We start from the raw sequence: 20122 nt of genomic DNA on the forward strand, positions 1-20122 counted from the left end.
CTCCTTCAATAATTCAAAGACAGATATAAAAGCAGTTCCATGAAAGCTGCCCATGAGCAGCTGATAAATTTGGAAGTCCAGGCCTTTATTTTATTGCACTGCTTCCTTTATAGAGGAACAGACTCTGTAACTGACTTTATAGAGGAATATAAAAAAACCAAAATGGTTCAAATTGCAGCAACCTGCTTGTTGCTTGGCACTTGTTGCTGCAATTCTGTGCAACTATCTAAAGGACCTGTTGGGTCCAGATTAAATTTACAGTGCTGGCTTTTATGGCTAAAACTATATGATTTCTGAACAAGGTAGAATCATAGGCTGGAAAAGATCCAATCCCCTGCCCAGACTACATTTTTATTGATATTTATGAATTGCTCAGAGAGGGTATTTTTTTAAATTGAAGGTTAGGGAAACGTTTGCATAATTACCATAATACAGAATGGAAAGAAGAAAATGTTAGCTTTTCCAAGTGGCTGAATTTAGATGAACAAATTGAATTTAGCATAAACAATATCTACATTTGTTGCCAATTATTCTGATTATACTGCTGCATTGTGATTAGTGTGTTGTCATCTGTTTAAAAAGATTAGCTACATAGTATCTTAATAATGGGGGTAAGAGTTTCATGTAATTTAAGAATTAGAGACTGCTCTTTTAAGAGAAGTCTAATTTTATAAACTTGAGCAGAACAAGGTATAGATCACTGTTCACTGCACTCATTTGAAGAATTTTGATGCAGAAGTTAAGGCCTCAGGTTAGAAACCACCAGGTGACCCGGAATCCTAGTCCCGCTTAGATGACCTTGAGCTTGTCATTGTCTCTCAGCCCTCGGAAAGAGGCAATAGCAAACCACTTCCAAAAAACTTTGCCAAGAAAAATCCATGGACTAATCCAGGGAATTTCTAGGAGAAAAAACTGACAGGAAAACACACAATATTCATACACACAAACACAACCATGATGAAATATAGAGTATTATTATTATTAGAAAATTATTGCAATGCACAATATAAAGAACATTTGGCCATTAAAAAAGAAAAAATATCATGTTTGGCATTAGAGAAACTCCTAACTTCCATATCGGTTACACATTTTTTTTAATGAGTAACAATATCAATACTTAACTTGGAATATCAAACACATACTGGGAGAAGCTAGATGCTATGAGTGCATTTCCAGATACTTTTAATAATATTTATAAATGGATACATTCTTCACCAAATAAAATCAAAAGAAGCAAAAACTGGATAACAGCCAGTTGATGGTTGGTTTACATTCATTATGAATATATTCTACTATAACATTTATTTATATAAATTAGTTCAATCTTCGCAGCAGCTTTCCTGTAATCCCTTCAGGAAAAGTGAATTCCTTTTGCATTGAATCCATGAAGAACACTGAAAAATGAAAATATTCTAGTCTTAGTAAGCTTTAGGTGGTATAATGAAGGTTACTTCCAAATGGTCTCAATATTTAATCTCCCACACAGGAGGAACAATGTTTTTCTCTTTGTACATGTGGAAGATAACCAGGCTGACCCCGAAGGAAGGGTCAAGTGTGACCTAAGTCTGTATAGATTGTTAGCAATCAATAAAAACCTGCATTCATTTGAACCGTCTTGAAACTCCTGATTTCCTCCGCTTGACATTACACTTCATCTTGAAGTCAATTCTATTATATGACTAGTTTCTTCCACTCAAGATAATATTTAACACCTGTTTCTACCATGGCACATTATTTTCGTATAGTTTTGTTCAGGACACAACGTCACTCGATAGAATCATACCACTATATAAAGTGGCAATGTTAAGTAACAGCTGCTAATTAATATAATAGCAAAAAAGATGAAGGTATACAACTTGTGCTTTGCCAAATTGCTGATGAACTTAATTTTTAAGAGGAACTTATATACATTCCAATAAATTTTAATTAAAATCTAAATAATTATAATTCTAAATCTAAATCAAATCTAATATTTGTCCACATTCCATCCACTATTTAAAAACGCTGGTCCTGCTCTCTGTAATAGTGGTTTCCCTCCAAGATCATACAAGTTGAGGCCGAAAAAGGTGGCAATGTCCCCTGGATTGTCTCTTTCAGGGAGGGTCATCATTCTTCTGTCAAAGGCAACATTTCAGCAAGAGTAATCTATGGGAGGCCCAATTTACACTAATGGCCAGAGGGCTGCATTAAGATGTTGGAAATAATATTTAACACGTGTGCTACCCTACACTATTCCAGGTACAATATACCACAACATAGTCAGAACATTACTATGCAGGCATAATTTTGCTGACCATAGCATAAATCATTTCTCTTCCTGATGCAACAACAACAAAAACATTTAAGTTGGACAAAAATCTTATAAATCTCACTTACTTGTGCTTTCATTCTAGTAAAAAATCTATTTCAAACATGAAGCAAAGAGTAATCTTGAAGTAAATACATTTGTTTTTACCTTATAAAATCATCAATATCCATTACTCGGGCACGTTTTTCTGAATAACCGGTATCTTTTAGGATTTCATGTATAAATTCAGCAATATTGAAATTTTCAGGAATTTGCTGTTGGCAAAACAGAAAATTATGTGACAGGGCTCAAGACAAAGATGCTTTATAAAAGACTGTAAATAGATCAGAAAAATTTACCAAATTATTTTGTGAACAGTGAATTCTGTAATTTTGTTCCAGCAGCTGTTTCACAGCATTTGAACTGTAATAATGAAAAAGGGAAAGTCAGAATTATAGAAATTTTTTGAAAAGTTTGAATTGTAAATTGTTCTTTTGCAAATTTTTTCAACTGATTATTTCTTTAATGTTAAAATTAGTTTGCACCTACATGCTCTGCATCTCTTAAGACTTTAATATCCTTACAAATTGACCTTGCCTATACCATGTCTAAACATAGCTTTATACTTTTTTTGTATTTTTTTATACTCACTTCACACTAAGTGCTCACATTATTCTATGCAAGTGAGGTCTCTAAATCTTAGAGACTGTTTTGAATGTAACATATTGTTGTCTGCATCCGACCAACGGGAATATACATTCAATGAAAAGACACATACTTAGAAGGCTCTGACTAATAGAAAGCAGAAAAAAGGATATCTGGACAGACTGATCAACCACTGTCATACTTTTTTTCCTGTCTCCTCAGTTTCTTCCATTCATCAATGTATCTTTGATAGGGCAAGAACTATCGATTTACTGATTTTTATAAATTGCTCTGGGAGACTTTTTTTTTTTTTACTACAGGTTAAGGAAAAATCTTTGTATAATTAATACAGAATGGAAAGGAGTTGTGTTAAAACTACCTGGGACACATGCAGGATCTAAAATTAATAGAAAGTAATGCTTGCCATTTTGACATTACCAATTCTTTGTCAGATTATTACGCAGTATAATATGCAAACAAAAACAGACTACATGAGCATAGTTTACAACTTTTAACTGCTAAAGGAACAAGGAAATTTTAGCTAAATGTTATTCATATCCTGAAAGTTTCTATTCTGTTAACAAGAATACCAATCTAAAATAATCTGCAAGAATAACCAAAAGACAAGAGGAAACAAGAACACAAGTTCATCTTTAGGCACCTACATGGTGCTGTTCCTCATTTCCTTTCACGATCAACGGCAATTATAGATAAATCATCTGATGTTATACCTCTGGAGCTTAGTTTAGTAGTTCATGGGAGTCCTGGTGATTGTTTTACTGTTTATCTTGGTAATTCCTGAATAAGGGCTTAGTTCTCTTAAGAATGACCAAACAAAACTGTGTATAAATCAAATCAGCCACATTCTTCTATTCTCTGCTCTTAGTTAATGGCGAACACAAAATCTAAGCAATATACACTTTTGCCTGGTATTCATATAGAAATACATACTCTTAAGATTTCTGGTCCAAGAAAACAATATTTCATCAACTGCTATCTTTTAGCAACAATAAATTACAAGAAGCAAAACGCTGAAGGAAGAAACAACAATATGGAAAGAGGAAAGTTCAATGAGAAAGCTGCAAGCAATACAACATTAAAAAAGTGTAACTTACTTGAAAACGGCAGCAAGTGTCTTGTTTTTCCTGACAAACACTATCCTCAGTAGACCATCCCACTCCTAAACAAATATGTTAGAGATTAAACAGAAATCGTTTCTTGTGTTATACATGAAGGCTGCTTTGATCACTGAGGTAACCCCTGACATCTTTCATCATCTTCCCTCTTTTTTCATTTGTACTTTAATCTTAGTTGAAACTATGTTGTGGTTCTATGACCGACAATTCCATGGAAAGCGTGATAAGGATAATTGGATAAATTTTGAATTATATGAAACATTTATTTTCAAAGATAGGGTAGATACTGACATGGACATGAAAAAACTTTGTATTCCTTTGGATCTCATTACAAGTTTTAGTTGTAAAACTAAACATAGATTTAAAGTGTTAAGATGTAGAACATTTTGATTAAGTGCAAGTCTATGGTTGACAATATTCTTTCCTCATTTTCTTCACCAATGGGTAACATTTTTATTTCCTGAAGCTATCTCCTCCAAATGAAGCTATGAATGTTTCCACTTCTTATCCTACATACTTATTTATCATTTAATGCTGTTAGTGAATAACAAAATATGAAGCATTAGAAAGGCTTCACACAAAATATGGCACTCAAGCACAGTTGTCCAAATATCTAAAGGTAATGAATACTTAGGGGATACTATATTGTTTTCATGGATTTCAGATCATACTGATAAATCTCACCTGAAAGTTAATTGGAGGTGGAGGGTTCTTTGGTTCTATCCTTACAACACTGGATTCAACTTTGGGTGGTGGTTTAAAATTATTTTTTCCTACCTGTTAAACATAATAAAGTCATCTGTCAAAGAAAGAATAACTTTTTATCTTTTAAAGTCGTTTAATAAAAAACTATTTTCATCCCATTAAAACTTCCACAACTTTACACCTCTCCTATCTAATATTTAAAATTTCAAAAACACAAGATAAAATTACATATTATTTTTGCTTACTTTCATTAGATGATCAACACGAGCTAACAGTTGAGTATTAACAGACAGCCTACAATATAGGTGAGAGCCTGGTTTTGCAACTAGGCGAAGAGCAAATTCTCTTTGAAACATGAGTACTGCACACCTGGAAAATAAACATGAGATGTAAATTTAATACTACTGTGAATTAATCCTGTCCTGGAAAAGATTAAGAACTTGACATTTGTTCAACAACGTTTATACATATATGTTACTGCTTGATAGGTTTTAAACCAGCTTACTGTTTTGAACTCCATGAATATCCAGTAGATGCTATGGGCTAGGTTAAGTCATGCACCACTACTGGATAGCTTAGTAAATGCAGTTGAAAATATTGTGAGGACCTAGCTGTTAAATGCAGTGAGTATTATTATTGTATGAAGATTTCAAATACTCTGAATCACACAATACTTTTAAAATAAAATGTTATACTTACAAAGTAACAGACTAATGCTGACACTTTGACAGAACTGATGTTTACAGATAATATAGTGATAAACAACATAATTTGCTTCAACCCCTTCCAGATGAATATTTCTTTAAACTTATCTGCCAATATTTATAGGCATTTCAGAGTTTGTCTAGGGACCCTCTACCAACAGGCTTAGAGAGACAGCCAGTTTGGTGTGGTGATTCAAGCAAATACTTCCACTGAAAAGTAGATATATAGCAGTGCCCTCCCCCCCCCCACCTTTTGGGCACCAAGGACTGGTTCCATAGAGGGGTTTTTCTGTGAACTGAAGGCAGCGTGGCTTTGTGTCCTGCCTGTATCCCACGGATGGGGCTTCGCTTGTTTGCATAGACCAGTTGCTAGTATGCTGTAAACCGGTCCCAGTCCCCAGACCGGGGGTTAGTTTACTTTTACACAATGCTAATTCTTTTCTACATAAATGTGTTAATTCTAATCTGTAAGGTTAATCATAATAAGATTGGATGTTATTTCTAAAAGTATTTAAACTATAAAAAGGTAAAGGTTCCCCTCGCACATATATGCTAGCCATTCCTGACTCTAGGGGGCAATGCTCATCTCTGTTTCAAAGCCAAAGAGCCAGCGCTATCTGAAGACGTCTCTGTGGTCATGTGGCCGGCATGACTAAACAGCAAAGGTGTACAGAACGCTATTACCTTCCCACCAAAGGTGGTCCCTATTTTTTCTACTTGCATTTTTTACGTGCTTTCAAACTGCTAGGTTGGCAGAAGCTGGGACAAGTAACGGGAGCTCACCCTGTTACACGGCACTAAGGATTCGAACTGCTGAACTGTCGACCTTTCGACTGACAAGCTGAGTGTCTTATCCACTGATCCACTGTGTCCCTTTAAACTATATTTAAATATTTAAACTATATTGAACACTAAATATTTTTATACATACCTAAAGAAAGGACGATGCAGCAATAGCTTAAAAACAAAAGGAGAAGAAATCTGGGGGGGGGATTAAAAAAAAGATTGATTACTACAAGACTAATACAAAAAGACAATGTCTTTGTCTTATTTTTCAAGTTTTGTTTTATACTTACTTGGTAAGGCAAATTAGCCACACAAGTATCAAAAAAAGGGAGGTCGCTTTTCAATACATCTCCAATTTTTATTTCAAGTTTGTTAGCCAAATGTCTGAAATGAAAATAATACTGTAGCATTAATACATTTCCAAGAGGGGTTCTAGTTTAAAAAACACTATGACTTTGCTACCACATAGAATACTTACGTTCCCTGGACTCTTTTCTGAAGTTCACCAGCAAGCTTTACATCAAGTTCACAAGCAATTACCTGAAAGAGAATCATATATAAAATGTCTTTGTGGACATATCATACATAACAAATCCCAAAATCCCAAAACTGACTGGCGGCGAATGGGTTTATATTCTTTGAGGTCATTGGTCATTAGCCCTCTGACAGTTGTCCTTAGCCATCTGAGAGTCACTGAGGCACTTAGGGATTTATCTGTACCATAAGAATCACCTGAACCAGAGTGTAAATGAGTGTGAACCCTCCCACTCTGTTGAGGGAGGGTTGAGTGGGGAGGGATATAACATAGCCTGTTGTTAGGCTTTGATTCTTTCTTTTAGTCCTTCTTTTATATCATCAATCATTTTTTGTTTGATTATCCTTTCCTATTTTGTACTGTCTCCTTGTGACCAAACAGGGAAAAGAAAGGAAAGCATTTCTTTATTTTTAGATTTACCTTTTTCACCTTTTCTAACATTTTCACTGTCATATTGCCAGTTCCAGGACCAACTTCTAAAACAACATCTGTAGGGTATAAGGAAGCCTGAAAGAATGAATAAAATATTATTACACAAAAACCTAGCCCTGTTAGCACTGTGTATAGACAAATTTTATTGATATACAACACGATGTACAGGGGAAAGGGAATGGCCTTGTAGGACAGGACGAAGAGCCGAACCAAAGCAATGGTCAGAGAAAAGAGTTGTGTCCAGAGCAAGAATGTAGCATGAATAAAATCTCAGATAGGACCCTCCCTAGTTCTGATGAAGATAAAGGGAAGGGGGAGGAATGCATTCGACTTGCAAGATTCTGTTATTATTACTTCAGAAAATAATATTGATTTACATGACATTGGTTTCCTAGTGTGGCCTACTTAGAAAGGCTGAGATACATTGAGAAATTACTTACTAAAGCAGAATTCTATCAAGTCAGAAAGGTCCAGCTATTATATGTGTACAAACTATTTAACTTATTTTTCTCTGATGTAATATCTGCACACTAGATACAGCCATTCTGATACTTTTGATATTTTAAAAAAATGTATAAGAAAATTTGTATTCTGTACAGGTATAGTTGAACTTTTTTTCAAAATTTTAAAATTTCTTAATCAAGTATTTTATGACAAGATCCTATTTGTTTAGTGAAAAACAGATCCATTGATTTTAATGAGACTTACTAATTAAATAGATATACATTAGTAGCTTCAAATACCACCAGTTTAACAATAATATATGAAAATGACTGATTTTCTTACACTGGATGATTGCGATTATCACTTACCTTTTCTATAATGCTGTTAACAATCAGGGGATTTTTCAAAATATGCTGACCAAGTCCAGTATTGAACCTAATGCCTACTAATAAAAATAAATTTTAAGACACATACTTTTAACAAGTCATTTTGTATCAAACTCTCCTTAACTTTGTATCAAACTCGCCAATAGTTTTATTTATACAAGTCTTAAATAATGGGATGATACCTTCTCCAATAATTTACCCAATTCAGAATCTGGCACCCTTATAAGAAAAATTAAGTAGCATCAAAACAAGTTCCCAAGCTTTATCTTTAGTTTTAGTTTTTAAAAATATTTTCCCTCTCTTCCTTATAAAGTTTTTCCAGCTCAGAAATATGCTTCCACATTGGACTGCTCAAATATTTTCTGAACTTCTGACTGCTTGCTATCACTAAACATCCCCATATTTAGTGGTTTGCAATGCTCTTTCTTCAAATGCTTTTCTATTCCTTCTCTAAATGTAGCTTACCAGGTTCTGGTCAAATTGTTCAATTTTTGTTTCCTCATTTGAAGCACAAGATTTTGTTTTGCATATTTTAGATGATGATTTTGGGGGGGGGCAATGAGGAGGGAGGAAATTTCCTGATAAATTCCCCACAAAAAAAATCACAGATCTTCTATAAACCAAGCCTTTATTATGGACAACCACCACTCCAGAGTCAGCTAAATTTTTCAGCCGCTGAATCGTGGGTTCTGCTTTGCAGACCTGACCAATTTGGGGGAAGCTCTACCAGACATTTTTTCCCCCTGATATAATATATATAAATTAATATCCAAACAGGAAACTAGCTGAAAAGAGGCTAGATATGGAGTCACCATCACTGCGAGGACTCCACAGTTCAGCCCTGAGGCATATATATATATATATGCCTCAGCATATATATATATATATATATATATATATATATATATATATATATATATATATATATATATATATATATATATGCCTATATATATATATATATATATTCTCTTTCTTCATATATATATTCTCTTTCTATTAGAATCTGGATACTTCTGGGGAAAGATTCAAAATCAGTTCTATAGCGAAGCCAAAGTACTTGGTACCCTCCAAATCAGGGGTCTCCAACCTTGGCAATTTTAAGCCTGGCGGACTTCAACTCCCAGAATTCCCCAGCCAGCAAAGCTCGGGGGGAATTCTATAATTCAAAAGCAAAGCTGGCTGGGGAATTCTGGGAGTTGAAGTCCGCCAGGCTTGAAGTTGCCAAGGCTGGAGACCCCTGCTCCAAATTACTATCACCATAGCACCCCACCCCCACCTCCGTATGGCAAACGATACAAAGCTGCAGTCCGTTGCAGCCCGTCCTCCTTAGCCCGAGAATCTCCTCTCACCAGGGCCTTTCCCTTCTCCACGCTGCTGTCGAGAGCCCCGCTGCTTCTTCACCTTCGGCATGGTTCGGCCGGGCCTCCAACACGCGAAGTTCGGAAGAGAAGGAAGGCGAAAGAGGGGGGGGGAGCGGTCACAGCACGCGCGGGGGCTGCCGGGACGAGTAGTTCCGCCGTTCCCTTCGGAAGCGCGCGGTGAAAATGCCGGAGGACTTAATTTCCCTCAAACCACCTCCTCGACCCCGAGGGACGAGTCAGAGTAGTGAGTTTCGGGGAGTGTTTTAGTACTTGGCCGAAGGCGAACTGTGAAACGCCGTTGGTTGGTGACCCTTTTAAAACTAAGGGTCATTATTAGAAAAGAAGAACGGAAGGAGATTGATTGGCAGCCACAAAAAGGTGGAAGCTGCGTTTTTCTCCCACATCGCCAACAAAACAAAACAAAAGTTCCCGCCCACTTTTCCTTTTCAAATGCGCTTTTAGCCTGTTTTTATTATCTTGAGGGACTTTTCTTCCCTTCTTCTCAGGCGCCGGAATCGTCCCGAAAAAGAGAAGCGGGCGGGCCCGCGGAACGAGAAGCGGGAGGGGGGGGGAAAGAGGCCCATTGGGGGAAGAGAAGCGCAGAGCGATGACGTACGTAGCGCGCCGAACTGCCGCGGCACGGTGGTGGGTGAGCAGAGGCTGGTGGCGCGAGCTTCGGAACCAGCGGAAGGCGCGTGCGCCAGACTGAGGACGCCCGTGAAGGAGCGGCGGCTTCACCGGTAAGTGAGGGAGGGGAGAGGACGAGGACACGCCCCGTCCCTCCTTCCCGTCCGGTCAGGATGCGAGCCAGCGAAGGCCCCGCATCCTGAGGCGGCGGGTGGCCTGTCGGGACTGAAATGAGCCGAAGAAGCAGACCTCGGCCGCTAGTGGTGAACGGGCTCGAGTCCTGAAACGTGGATGGGCTTGGGCAGTCCTGAGGGAGCGACCAGCGGCCCTGTGGAGACTTTATTTTCTCACTAGGAGATGCTTTGCCTTATCGATGCTCTTTTTCTTTCTCATGCCACGAAGCCTTGGTTAACTGTCCTATGACTGGACGTCTTGTCAAAGTGTAGCACCCACAAAGGTCTCGCTTCTCCTAGAATACGAAGAAAAGCTGGTAACCGATACCCAAAGAAATCGTTCCCTCCTAGGTTGCACCTGATTTATTAAAAGGGGGAATTTATAATACTTGCGTTATAATGGAAAAGGCAGTTGCAATAGGGAACTCCACTCAGTCAAGTAACTTAATTTAAACAATTCATTCTTATGAACCCCAATCCTCTTCTCTTTTAAGTTTGTTCTTCTTGTGCCATATCCGTCATCGGACGTTGGCGATCCATCATCAGACATTGGTGACCCTTTTTAAGTTTAGGAGACTCAAACCAAGCAGGTTTCCATGTTTTGGAACAATATAAAAATGTAATCTTTTAAAGAGAAAAAAATAATTATGCGGAATGATTATGGGTGATGCTTATGGATTCAGCTGTTTTTGTACAGAGCACATATTTTAGTACAGTATATTTTCAACCTTTCACTTCTTATTCTTTAAAAGTGTCTGGATCCTCCAACAGTAGAAACAACTCTCCAGAAAGTACTCTTATACCATACAAGTGTTCTCTTATAATTTTTTTATAAGTTAGTCTAATAAGATAGGACAGCACAGTAAAATTTCAGTTCTGTGTATGTTTACAGAGGTGAAACTCTCCCGAACTCTGTGTGCACAGGCTTGAACTGAAATTTGAATGTGTTCTAAAGTATTCCAGAACTCCCCCTACTTCCTATGTGTTTGCTAGAAAAATAACAATGCCCTTTTGCTTGAATAAACAAAAATGAGATGGATGAGGTAGCTTCTGAAACATTGGGGGAAAGGAGAGGCCCTTGGATCATTCTTGACAGTGCCAAGTGATAAATTTGGTGAGGAATCTAACTCTAGATGCATCAGTTATTGCTGCAACTTTTTCCTCTTCTTATTTATTCTCTATAAAGATTTATAGAGATCTCTATAAAGATTTATAGAGATCCCAAGATTTCCTTGATTGATCCATTATAGATAGGAATTCTTGGCTTCACAAAATAAACTTCACTCCTATACCTGGCTCCTGAGGTGGCATATATAAAAGCCCAGGATGGAAGCAACCACTAAACGAACAGCACATGGAAAGGAATGAAATTAATGGAAAACAGAAGACTGATTTAGGAGATCTTTGTGACATTGAAATAGCTTCGTATCACTTTTTCCATGTGTGTTGAGAAGTGCCACCAGGAAGAAATTTAAATGGACTTGCCTAGCATACATTTAGACTGCTGATATATATCATTAGTGGGATAATTATTACCTATTGAGTGAGATACTGCTTTAAAGTGTGATGATTGGGATCTATGCTTGTGCACTCAGATATGCAGTACCTAAGAATATATAAAACTCTTTAATTTGCATCATCATAGATTCCTCTTATCCATGTGCTCTTTTTCTCTCCTCTTCTGATGTTTCCGTGTTCAGCTGCTGTTGATTTTCTGAAAGGTTTTATTTCTAGAAGGCTCAGTAAGTCTTCTCAGTTCAAAGACCAAATATGAACTGATCTAGTTTTTCTTCTCACAAAACTACCCTGTGAATGAGTTACGTTGGCACTTCTAATATGAAGCTGGTTTCCAGCCATCTAATAAACTAAATGCAAGGACATTTAACATAGACAAAATAAAGTGCTTTGCCCAACATGTAATTAACTTGTGGAATTCATTGCTAAAACTGTGATGATGGCCACTAACTTGGATGGTTTTAAAAGAGGATTATATAAATGCATGGAGGGGAGCGCTGATAGTGTTACCTTCAACCTAGGGCAGCAGGCCTCCAAATATCAGTTACAGAGCAATAATGGTGAAAGAAGGGTATGTCCCTGTTTCCAGCTTTCAGGTACTTTATAGACCTTTTAAGGTTGGCCTTTTAGAGAGACAAGATGTTGAAGTAAAGTGGTTCTTGACTTGACGTACAAGTTGTTTCTCAGTTTAGTATTGTTTTAGGAACGAAGAGTGGTCTGAAAATTAGCAAAATGCAAGATAGAATCAATATAGTGTCATCTTTATTATTCAGGTTTTTCTTTCACATGCTATTTCAATTGATTATAAAAAACAATCTTCCTTCTACTTGCAGTGTAAGCATGCATTAAAGATTGCATATATTTTCAGAAAGTTTAACTATAATAGTGCCTTTTATTAAGTCAGAGCTTTATAGGACGGTTTTATTTACTTCCTGCTTTTAGTTGGAATTATATTGAAGTTTTTTTTAAAAAATTGATTACTGCAAGTTGCTCTTGAGCAATTATGCTAATGAGTAATTGGCATTCTGTTATTTCTGTTTTGTGAAAATATTCCATTAATGCCCACTCTCTTAAAAGTATTTCAATTTTTTCCATATATTTTCAACTATTAGCTGGATATTTTATATCATTTGTCACATTTATCTAAGAGCTTGTTGGAATGGGGACTAATATTGAACAAAGCAAATCAGTACTATGTTTTTGCTGGACCTTGAGCATAACTTAAAATTGTATTTATTTAATGGGTGACCATTATGATTACACTTACATATGTTTATATTTTCAGTATTTGAAGTCACTGATACCTAGTTTGTGAGTATGAGAGAGTATTGGGAGAAAGGATAAAGTTTTTTAACCTGGGTTCATGTATATAATGCCAGAGTGCACTGCATTATACATGGCCACCCACAGTATTTCCAGTACTGTATTACGTAAGATAAGTCTAGTAATATGCAAATTCTTTATTGTGATCTGTACTTTTTAATGAGGTTTATTGCTAATAATTGTTGTAGAAATTTTTAAAAATACTTGTAAATTTGATTGTCTCTAATTCTTATTTAGTAAATACTTAAATCAGTACAAAAGAAGCAATAGGACCTCTTAGGAAAGCTAACAATGCATTTTAAAAAATGTTTTGGATAGATTTTCATGGATCTCCATAGTGCCAGTAACGTTGTTCTTCAAGTCTTGACCCAAGCTACTAGTCAAGATACTTCTGTATTAAAACCAGCAGAGGAACAACTGAAACAGTGGGAGACACAACCAGGTTTCTATTCAGTTTTGCTGGTAAGTTAAAACAGTGCAATTACATTTGTTCAAGTACCTCTTAATAACCATCTTTTTTATTTACCTTCTTGCTATTTTCCTATAAGGAATATATATTTTGTATCTATCATAGCAGTTCCTACATCTGTCCTGTATTACAGAACAGATGTGATGCTATTATGGGCATATTGGTAATTAGTATCTTATAATTTAAAAAATATTAATGTGTTCATTGTTTGAAGTTTACTACCAAATATATACCCTGTTTTCCTGAAAAAAGACATACCCCGATGATAAGCCCAATCGGGCTTTTGAGCACATGCACTAAAATAAGCCTCCCGAAAATATTTAAATGCAGAGATGGAAATCAGATAAGATGACAAGAGGAGCCCCATCTTGCTCCACGGGCCCCAAAATAATAAGACCTCCCCGAAAATAAGGCCAAGTGCTTATTTTGGGGTTCAAAAAAATATAAGACAGAGTCTTATTTTTGGTGAAACACGGTATGATTGTGTTGTCTGTTTTGATGAACTTTGATGAATGCTGCCCCAATTTAAAAAAAGCTTCCGTAAAATGAACAAACAAACTGTTGTGGATTATTTATTTATTCAATTTATATATAATAATCAGCTCCTTTAAATTAAAGGATTTAGGATATCCTTAAACCAAGAAGTGCATGCCTTTTGATGGTTGAAAGTGAATTATGTGAAGAAAATACACATAATTTTTCCTAGAGATATATCACCAAGTAATAATAAATAATAAGTTCAGTATAAAGTACATCCCAGTAGCTCTGTGCAGTTGATCACATTTTAAATATATTGATCAACTCTGCATATGAATTATAATTATGTGGAAATAATATGGAAAATATTATTTGAATATATAATCTCTCTGCAACTATTTAAAGCAGCAGTATTTTTTCCTGAGATTAAGCGTTCCTCCAGTAATTGCCTAATAGTCCTGGGAAAAGAGAGATGCTCTAAGATTTACAGACAGATGTTTGTGCCTTGCGTATGTCAACATTTTCTTGGGAATCAAAGTCAGAACATTACTCAGTAATGTGAATTTTAAGTCTATGCTATATATCTTATTAGGCCAACAATTATAGCATTTTCTAAACTGTACAATTCTCTATGTACATCATCCACTACCACAAAATTTGGGAATATAGATTCTTTCAACTTTGTATAATACCTAAGACACACCGTATATACTGTATTACTGTTATACTAAACTCTTTTTGTTCGTTACAGAACATATTCACTAACCACAGTTTGGATATAAATGTGAGGTGGTTGGCTGTTCTATACTTCAAAAATGGAATTGACCGCTATTGGAGACGAATGGCAGTGCAGTAAGGAATCCCTTTCCAATCTTCTCTGTCATCCCTGCAGTTGTAATTTTAAAAATAATTTCCTGACTTGAAGCAAGCAATGTCAGCAATCCATTACTCAGATAACTATGATTTCAGAAACCAAATTTCTACCTTCAACATAATTTGTGTAGTCAGTAGTTCATGAATGAAGGCAAATATATGTATCCTAGGATAATGTTGCAGGATCCAATCTGAGTTGGTCACCAAGACCTGAAGTTTGTTCTTCCAAGCTTTCAGACTCATGCTGGAGCCCATCCTCAAGGAACTTCTCAATCTCCAGGATGTGAGAACAGCCAAGTGCACACATCCTGTAGATTAAGAAACTCCCTGAGGATGAGCTCTAGCATGAGTGAAAGCTTGGAAGAACAAACCTCTTGTCCTGGTAACTGATTGTATCCTACAATCAGTAGTTGACTTGCAGTCTTCTTTTTTTCAATGAAGAAAAGATCAGAAGACCCGTTGAGCCCCAAGCTCTGAGCTTCTTTCTTAGATCTTCAAGGTTATTATAATATGATAGTAGTTGTTTTCAGTATCATCTGTCTCCACATATATAAACAGAAAGGGATAAATGTTTGGGTTATTTTGCCACACTCCTGTTCCCTGCATCTAGCAAACAGTAGACTAAATAACTGATGACTATACATGTATTTCAGTTCCTCATTGCAAAAAGTTACAAATTAACTTGCTCCTTTTGTATTTTTGCCCAGTTCATTCTCTGTATTTCAGATATATTGTCTGTTCTTCTCATCTGCTTTATCACTCTTCTTAAAGTTCTCATTTGCTACTTTTAAACCTTTTTATATACAAGTTAAATTAAAAAAATAACAATATAGTGGGAAAATTATCAGCCTCTTTTTAAAGATAATTATTGTGAATATTAACTTTTTCTTTTTAATTTAGTTTATTTTGATTCTGATTAGTAATATTTTAATTAATTTCAAGTTTTAATGAACTTCACAGACAATGTCAACATTTTCAAATCATTTAGTAATAAGGAAAATAATTAAGTAAGACTGCCATTGAATCTAATTTCTGTTATCCTGTAGATGTCAGTGTTGCAACACATGAATTTTATAAAAGAACTTAATCATTTTTATTATTCACTTCATTTATATGTTTAAAGCACATTAGAAAACATTGTCCCTGTTTATATTTGTAATATTAATTCCTCTTTTTCACTATTTTTTATCTTGTTACACATTTTGTCAGTTGAATAAATGTTCTCATTGCCTAAAAAGTGACAAGTCTGAAAATTTTTCACAAATATAGCAGTTGTGTGAAATCCTGAGAAATATAAGCTAAAAGGGAAATCAGTTTTTACAATAATATACACTAAGAGATACCTGTTACCTTGTTTTCAAATTATCTGAAACTGTTAATAAAACATATAGGCAAGTATTGCACTAAGAAGGAGCAAATAGTTTTTGAATCTGGATCTGTGTTTTTAGTTTAAATTTTTTTTTTTATTTTTTACACAAACATACAATGTATTTTTTCTGAACAGAGTATTTGACCGGTTAACAAATTTAAGCAGTTTTTAGTAATTTCAACTAAATTTACACTTTATATATTCCCTTTTTGTTATAATATTTCTTCTCTCTATTTTTTTTAAGAACCAATATTACCCTTCATCCTAACCTCTAATCTTAACCAAATTCAATTTTTCCTTTCATCTCTATGTTAACCCCTTCCAATTTAAAATCTCGCCAAGGCTCTGTGTTTTATCAGATTTCCTGTACAAGAGTATTGTTAAAATTTAAGGTTTTCAGCCACTATTCTTTACACTTATTTGGAACCTAATGAGCAAAGGTTGATTAAATCAAAATTATGAATTTATTTTGAATTTATGTGTTTGGGTTCTAGTATCATCCTACACACTCTATATAAATATGTTATATAAAAAAAATTGTTGTAAGCCCCCACCCCAGTTCAGCACCATCACAATTTTGAACAGTCATTGAATGAGGATTGTAATTTAAGGATTACCTTTATAGTTCAAAATACATTTTTGTAAAATATTCTACAGTATTGCATTAATCTTGCTGATCATAGAAACCTCTCTATAAAGTTTGCATGATCATTTCTAATATAGGCTTTAATTTTCCAATAAACAGTGCTCTGTCAGAAGAAGAGAAATCTACTCTGCGTGCAGGACTTATTGCTAATTTCAATGAACCAGTAAATCAGGTTAGTGATTATATGAAAATTGGATCTATTAATGCTTTTTTGAGACTGTATTTTTGTGAAAAAATATTTTAAAATTAAATGGGTTCAATCTTACATGTCAACTAAACTAAGATCAAGTCACAATGTACATTTCTTTTATAAGTTTTATGTATTATTTTATGTATTATTTCTAATAATGGTAGTTGTGTATGCACTTTTGTAACAAAAGTGTGACATCGGTAAAGTGACCATTTGCCTTCATTTGTGACCATATATCCTTTATTATAAAGGACAGTCGATCATTTCAGATTTATTTATTTATTTATTTAATTCCTTTGTTTTGCTCTTGAATTTTCCTTTGTAAAACATGAACAATTTTAATCATTATGAACAATTCAGATTTATCTCTTCTTTAGGTTTTTCCTTTATGTTTTTTTTCAAAACAATGATCACAGTAGATAAGGGTGTACTGACCCCTACTCAGAATTACTTAGCCATTTTGGAATTAGCTGTTCTGAGAAGATACTATGAAGTATGGAAGAAATTTTGAGTATAACCATTTCAATCTCAAAATAACTGCTTGTCACAATCTTGTGAAAACTTAAAAAATATTGTTAGTACTAAAAAATCCCTAGAATGAAAGTGTTCTTTCACTTTGCATTGTGTATTTATAGTAGATTGAAAATATTTTTTTTAAAAAAATACTCATAGTAGGGTTTTATTTGGAAAAAGATGGGAAAGGAAATTGCTTTATGTTTAATCATTTAATTGGCCCTCCACCCCAGTAATAATATCAGCATTGACTGGAAGGAACTTTTCAGGAATTTAGTGCAAAAAAGTTATTAATTCTATTTGAAAAATCTGAAAACTTTCTAATTCTTAGATTTGTCACTCCTGTGCCACCAACTATACCAGTCCTATAATTATTTGGAGAAACAAAACCCATGTCTGTCTGTCTGTCTGTCTGTCTCTCTCTCTCTGTGTGTCTCTCTCTCTCTGTCTCTCTCTCTCTGTCTCTCTCTCTCTCTCTCTCTCTCTCTCTCTCTCTCTCACACACACACACACACACACACACACACAAACATTGCTCATTAAAATATTGTAGTAACATTTTCTTTCATCAAAGTTATTTCATCAAAATTAATAGTACTTCATAAAAAGTAGAATTTCTGTGCCAAATACACTTTCCCTAGAAATGTACACTATCCTTCTCTGTCTTTCACTACATATACAGTATATTTTCTAGCTGTGTCTTATTTTCTCTTATTTTTGATATGTAGATCATAAATTTCACTGTCAAAGTAAACATTAGAAAATATTTTAACCACATAGTGTGCATTTTATATGCCATCTCCCCACCCCAGGACATTAATCTACAGTCAAAATAGTTCCATCTGCATATAAGAGAATAGATGACATGGAAAAGCCCCCAAGGTTTATGGATGTACAAAAATATTTTAGAAAAATAGAATAATTCCAAATGCAGTTGCAGCTGTGTTCAATAGTCATGGAAAATTAATCCACTATTTTGGGGAGAAACTGTTGAGAAAGAAAATAGTATTTTGTATAGATTGGCTTGGAAAAATGAGTGAGTTTGTTCCATACTATACTATTTTCTTTCTCAGTCTATTTGTGTTAACAGATTAGATTTTACAGCCTTAATCCTATGTTTATTTTTTTCTGCAATGTATGACACAATGTTGCTGAATTTTCAATAGATGTGATTCTGTTTTGATTATAGCTCAGTATGTCTGGTAGCTTAATGTTGAGTATTTTGTTTGACTATCTTTGCAGATTGCCACACAAATTTCTGTACTGATTGCAAAAGTTGCTAGGCTTGATTGTCCTAGACAGTGGCCAGAACTTATTCCTACCCTTGTAGAAGCTGTTAAAATTCAAGATGACCTTCGCCAACATAGAGCTTTACTTACCTTCTATCATGTTACAAAGACTTTAGCGTCTAAACGGCTTGCTGCAGATAGAAAACTTTTCTATGATGTAAGTATAAAACTTCACTTTATTGGATATATTGTTTCATTGCTAAATGTGAACATAATTCAAGAGTTGAATAATTTTGAGTTCAAAATGCCCCTCTCTGGAATAAGATGATTTGGCCCCTTGGGGTTAGTTTTTACCTTGAACTGGTTCTGTTTCTAATTCCATTCAGCCATTTTAATCTGGACATGTTTTTTGTGAGGTCAGAGCATCTTTGCTTCAAAATTGAAGAGTGTAATTTCAAGCTAAAAATAATTCATATTAAAAACATTTTACACATTTCTGCTTATTTTTTCTGTTCTTCAAGACAGATCAAAAACCTAGTGCTGAAATCTTCAAATTTTAAATATTTTAAAAAACTGATGAGGCATATTGACAAAATCTGTCATTCTGAGGATGACTTCATTTTTATTTTAGTTCGTTAGTTATTAGATTATGTGCTGCCTATCTCATCTAAAGGTGGCATTTAGAAATCACGATGATATGCTCCAGAGATATCGGTAACCCCAAACTGTAGACAATCCCAATAAAGAATAATTTTTGAGGTTAAGATTTTAGGTTGGTTTAAAAATCTTCCTTTTTGAGGGGAATGACAAATCTGGTTTCTTGGTTCATGTATTTTATATTAACTGGCATTTCAACTTCCTGATTTGTTTTAACTTGACAAATATTTTTGGATGCTGAGAGAAGAACAGCTTACTAAATAAGACTTGTTCTGGGTAAATATGCTTGTGTATCCCAACAAACGGATCAAGTTGCTAAATTAAATTTTCTAAGTTTGTAACATTTGGATTATATTTAATTTACTAAAACCTATTGCATCTATATTTATTTTAACTATGAAGTTTTTTCTAATTATATTTCTGCAGTTAGCTTCTGGAATTTATAGTTTTACCTGTTCCTTGTGGAATCATCATACAGATACATTCCTTCAACAGATTTGTGTTAGAGATGAAACAACTATGAGTAATTCATTAGAAAGAACTCTCTTATCATTGAAAGGTAATTGACAAAAATGCTATATTTAAAATATAGTATTGTGAAATACAGTCTCAGATTTTCATCTTTAGCATAGGACAT

The 20122-nt window shown here is 34.8% G+C and overlaps 2 protein-coding genes across 5 annotated transcripts in view; one reads left to right on the top strand and one right to left on the bottom strand.

Moving 5' to 3' along the window:
- Nucleotides 1-958: 958 nt before the first annotated feature.
- Nucleotides 959-9952, bottom strand: DIMT1 (DIM1 rRNA methyltransferase and ribosome maturation factor). 3 transcript variants are annotated; one of them, XM_034440970.3, is made up of 12 exons: nt 9413-9952; nt 8043-8119; nt 7219-7305; nt 6742-6803; nt 6554-6647; nt 6409-6458; nt 5019-5142; nt 4753-4845; nt 4048-4112; nt 2647-2710; nt 2456-2562; nt 959-1394 (listed from the first exon to the last, which is right to left on the bottom strand). In XM_034440970.3, exons 1-12 carry the CDS (start codon nt 9471-9473, stop codon nt 1352-1354), a joined length of 927 nt encoding a protein of 308 aa, XP_034296861.1. In that variant the 5' UTR covers nt 9474-9952; the 3' UTR covers nt 959-1351. The 3 variants fall into 3 exon arrangements, with proteins under 3 accessions (XP_034296861.1, XP_034296862.1, XP_087741850.1); XM_034440971.3 differs by having other exon boundaries at nt 8043-8116; nt 9413-9560; XM_087885724.1 differs by having other exon boundaries at nt 8043-8116; nt 9340-9514.
- Nucleotides 9579-20122, top strand: part of IPO11 (importin 11) — a 64997-nt gene continuing 54453 nt past the window's right edge. Inside the window, exons 1-6 of one of the 2 annotated variants that reach the window (XM_034440962.3) lie at nt 9579-10164; nt 13381-13524; nt 14760-14860; nt 16996-17068; nt 18842-19045; nt 19912-20044. In XM_034440962.3, the coding sequence (XP_034296853.1) occupies nt 13387-13524; nt 14760-14860; nt 16996-17068; nt 18842-19045; nt 19912-20044 (649 nt within the window). In that variant the 5' untranslated portion in view covers nt 9579-10164; nt 13381-13386. Of the gene's footprint in view, nt 10542-13380; nt 13525-14759; nt 14861-16995; nt 17069-18841; nt 19046-19911; nt 20045-20122 lie in introns of both variants that reach the window. The other variant, XM_034440963.3, reaches the window with a different exon arrangement.

This window comes from Pantherophis guttatus, chromosome 2 (assembly GCF_059756535.1).
Source record: "Pantherophis guttatus breed Tessera chromosome 2, ASM5975653v1, whole genome shotgun sequence".
Classification (NCBI taxonomy): domain Eukaryota; kingdom Metazoa; phylum Chordata; class Lepidosauria; order Squamata; family Colubridae; genus Pantherophis; species Pantherophis guttatus.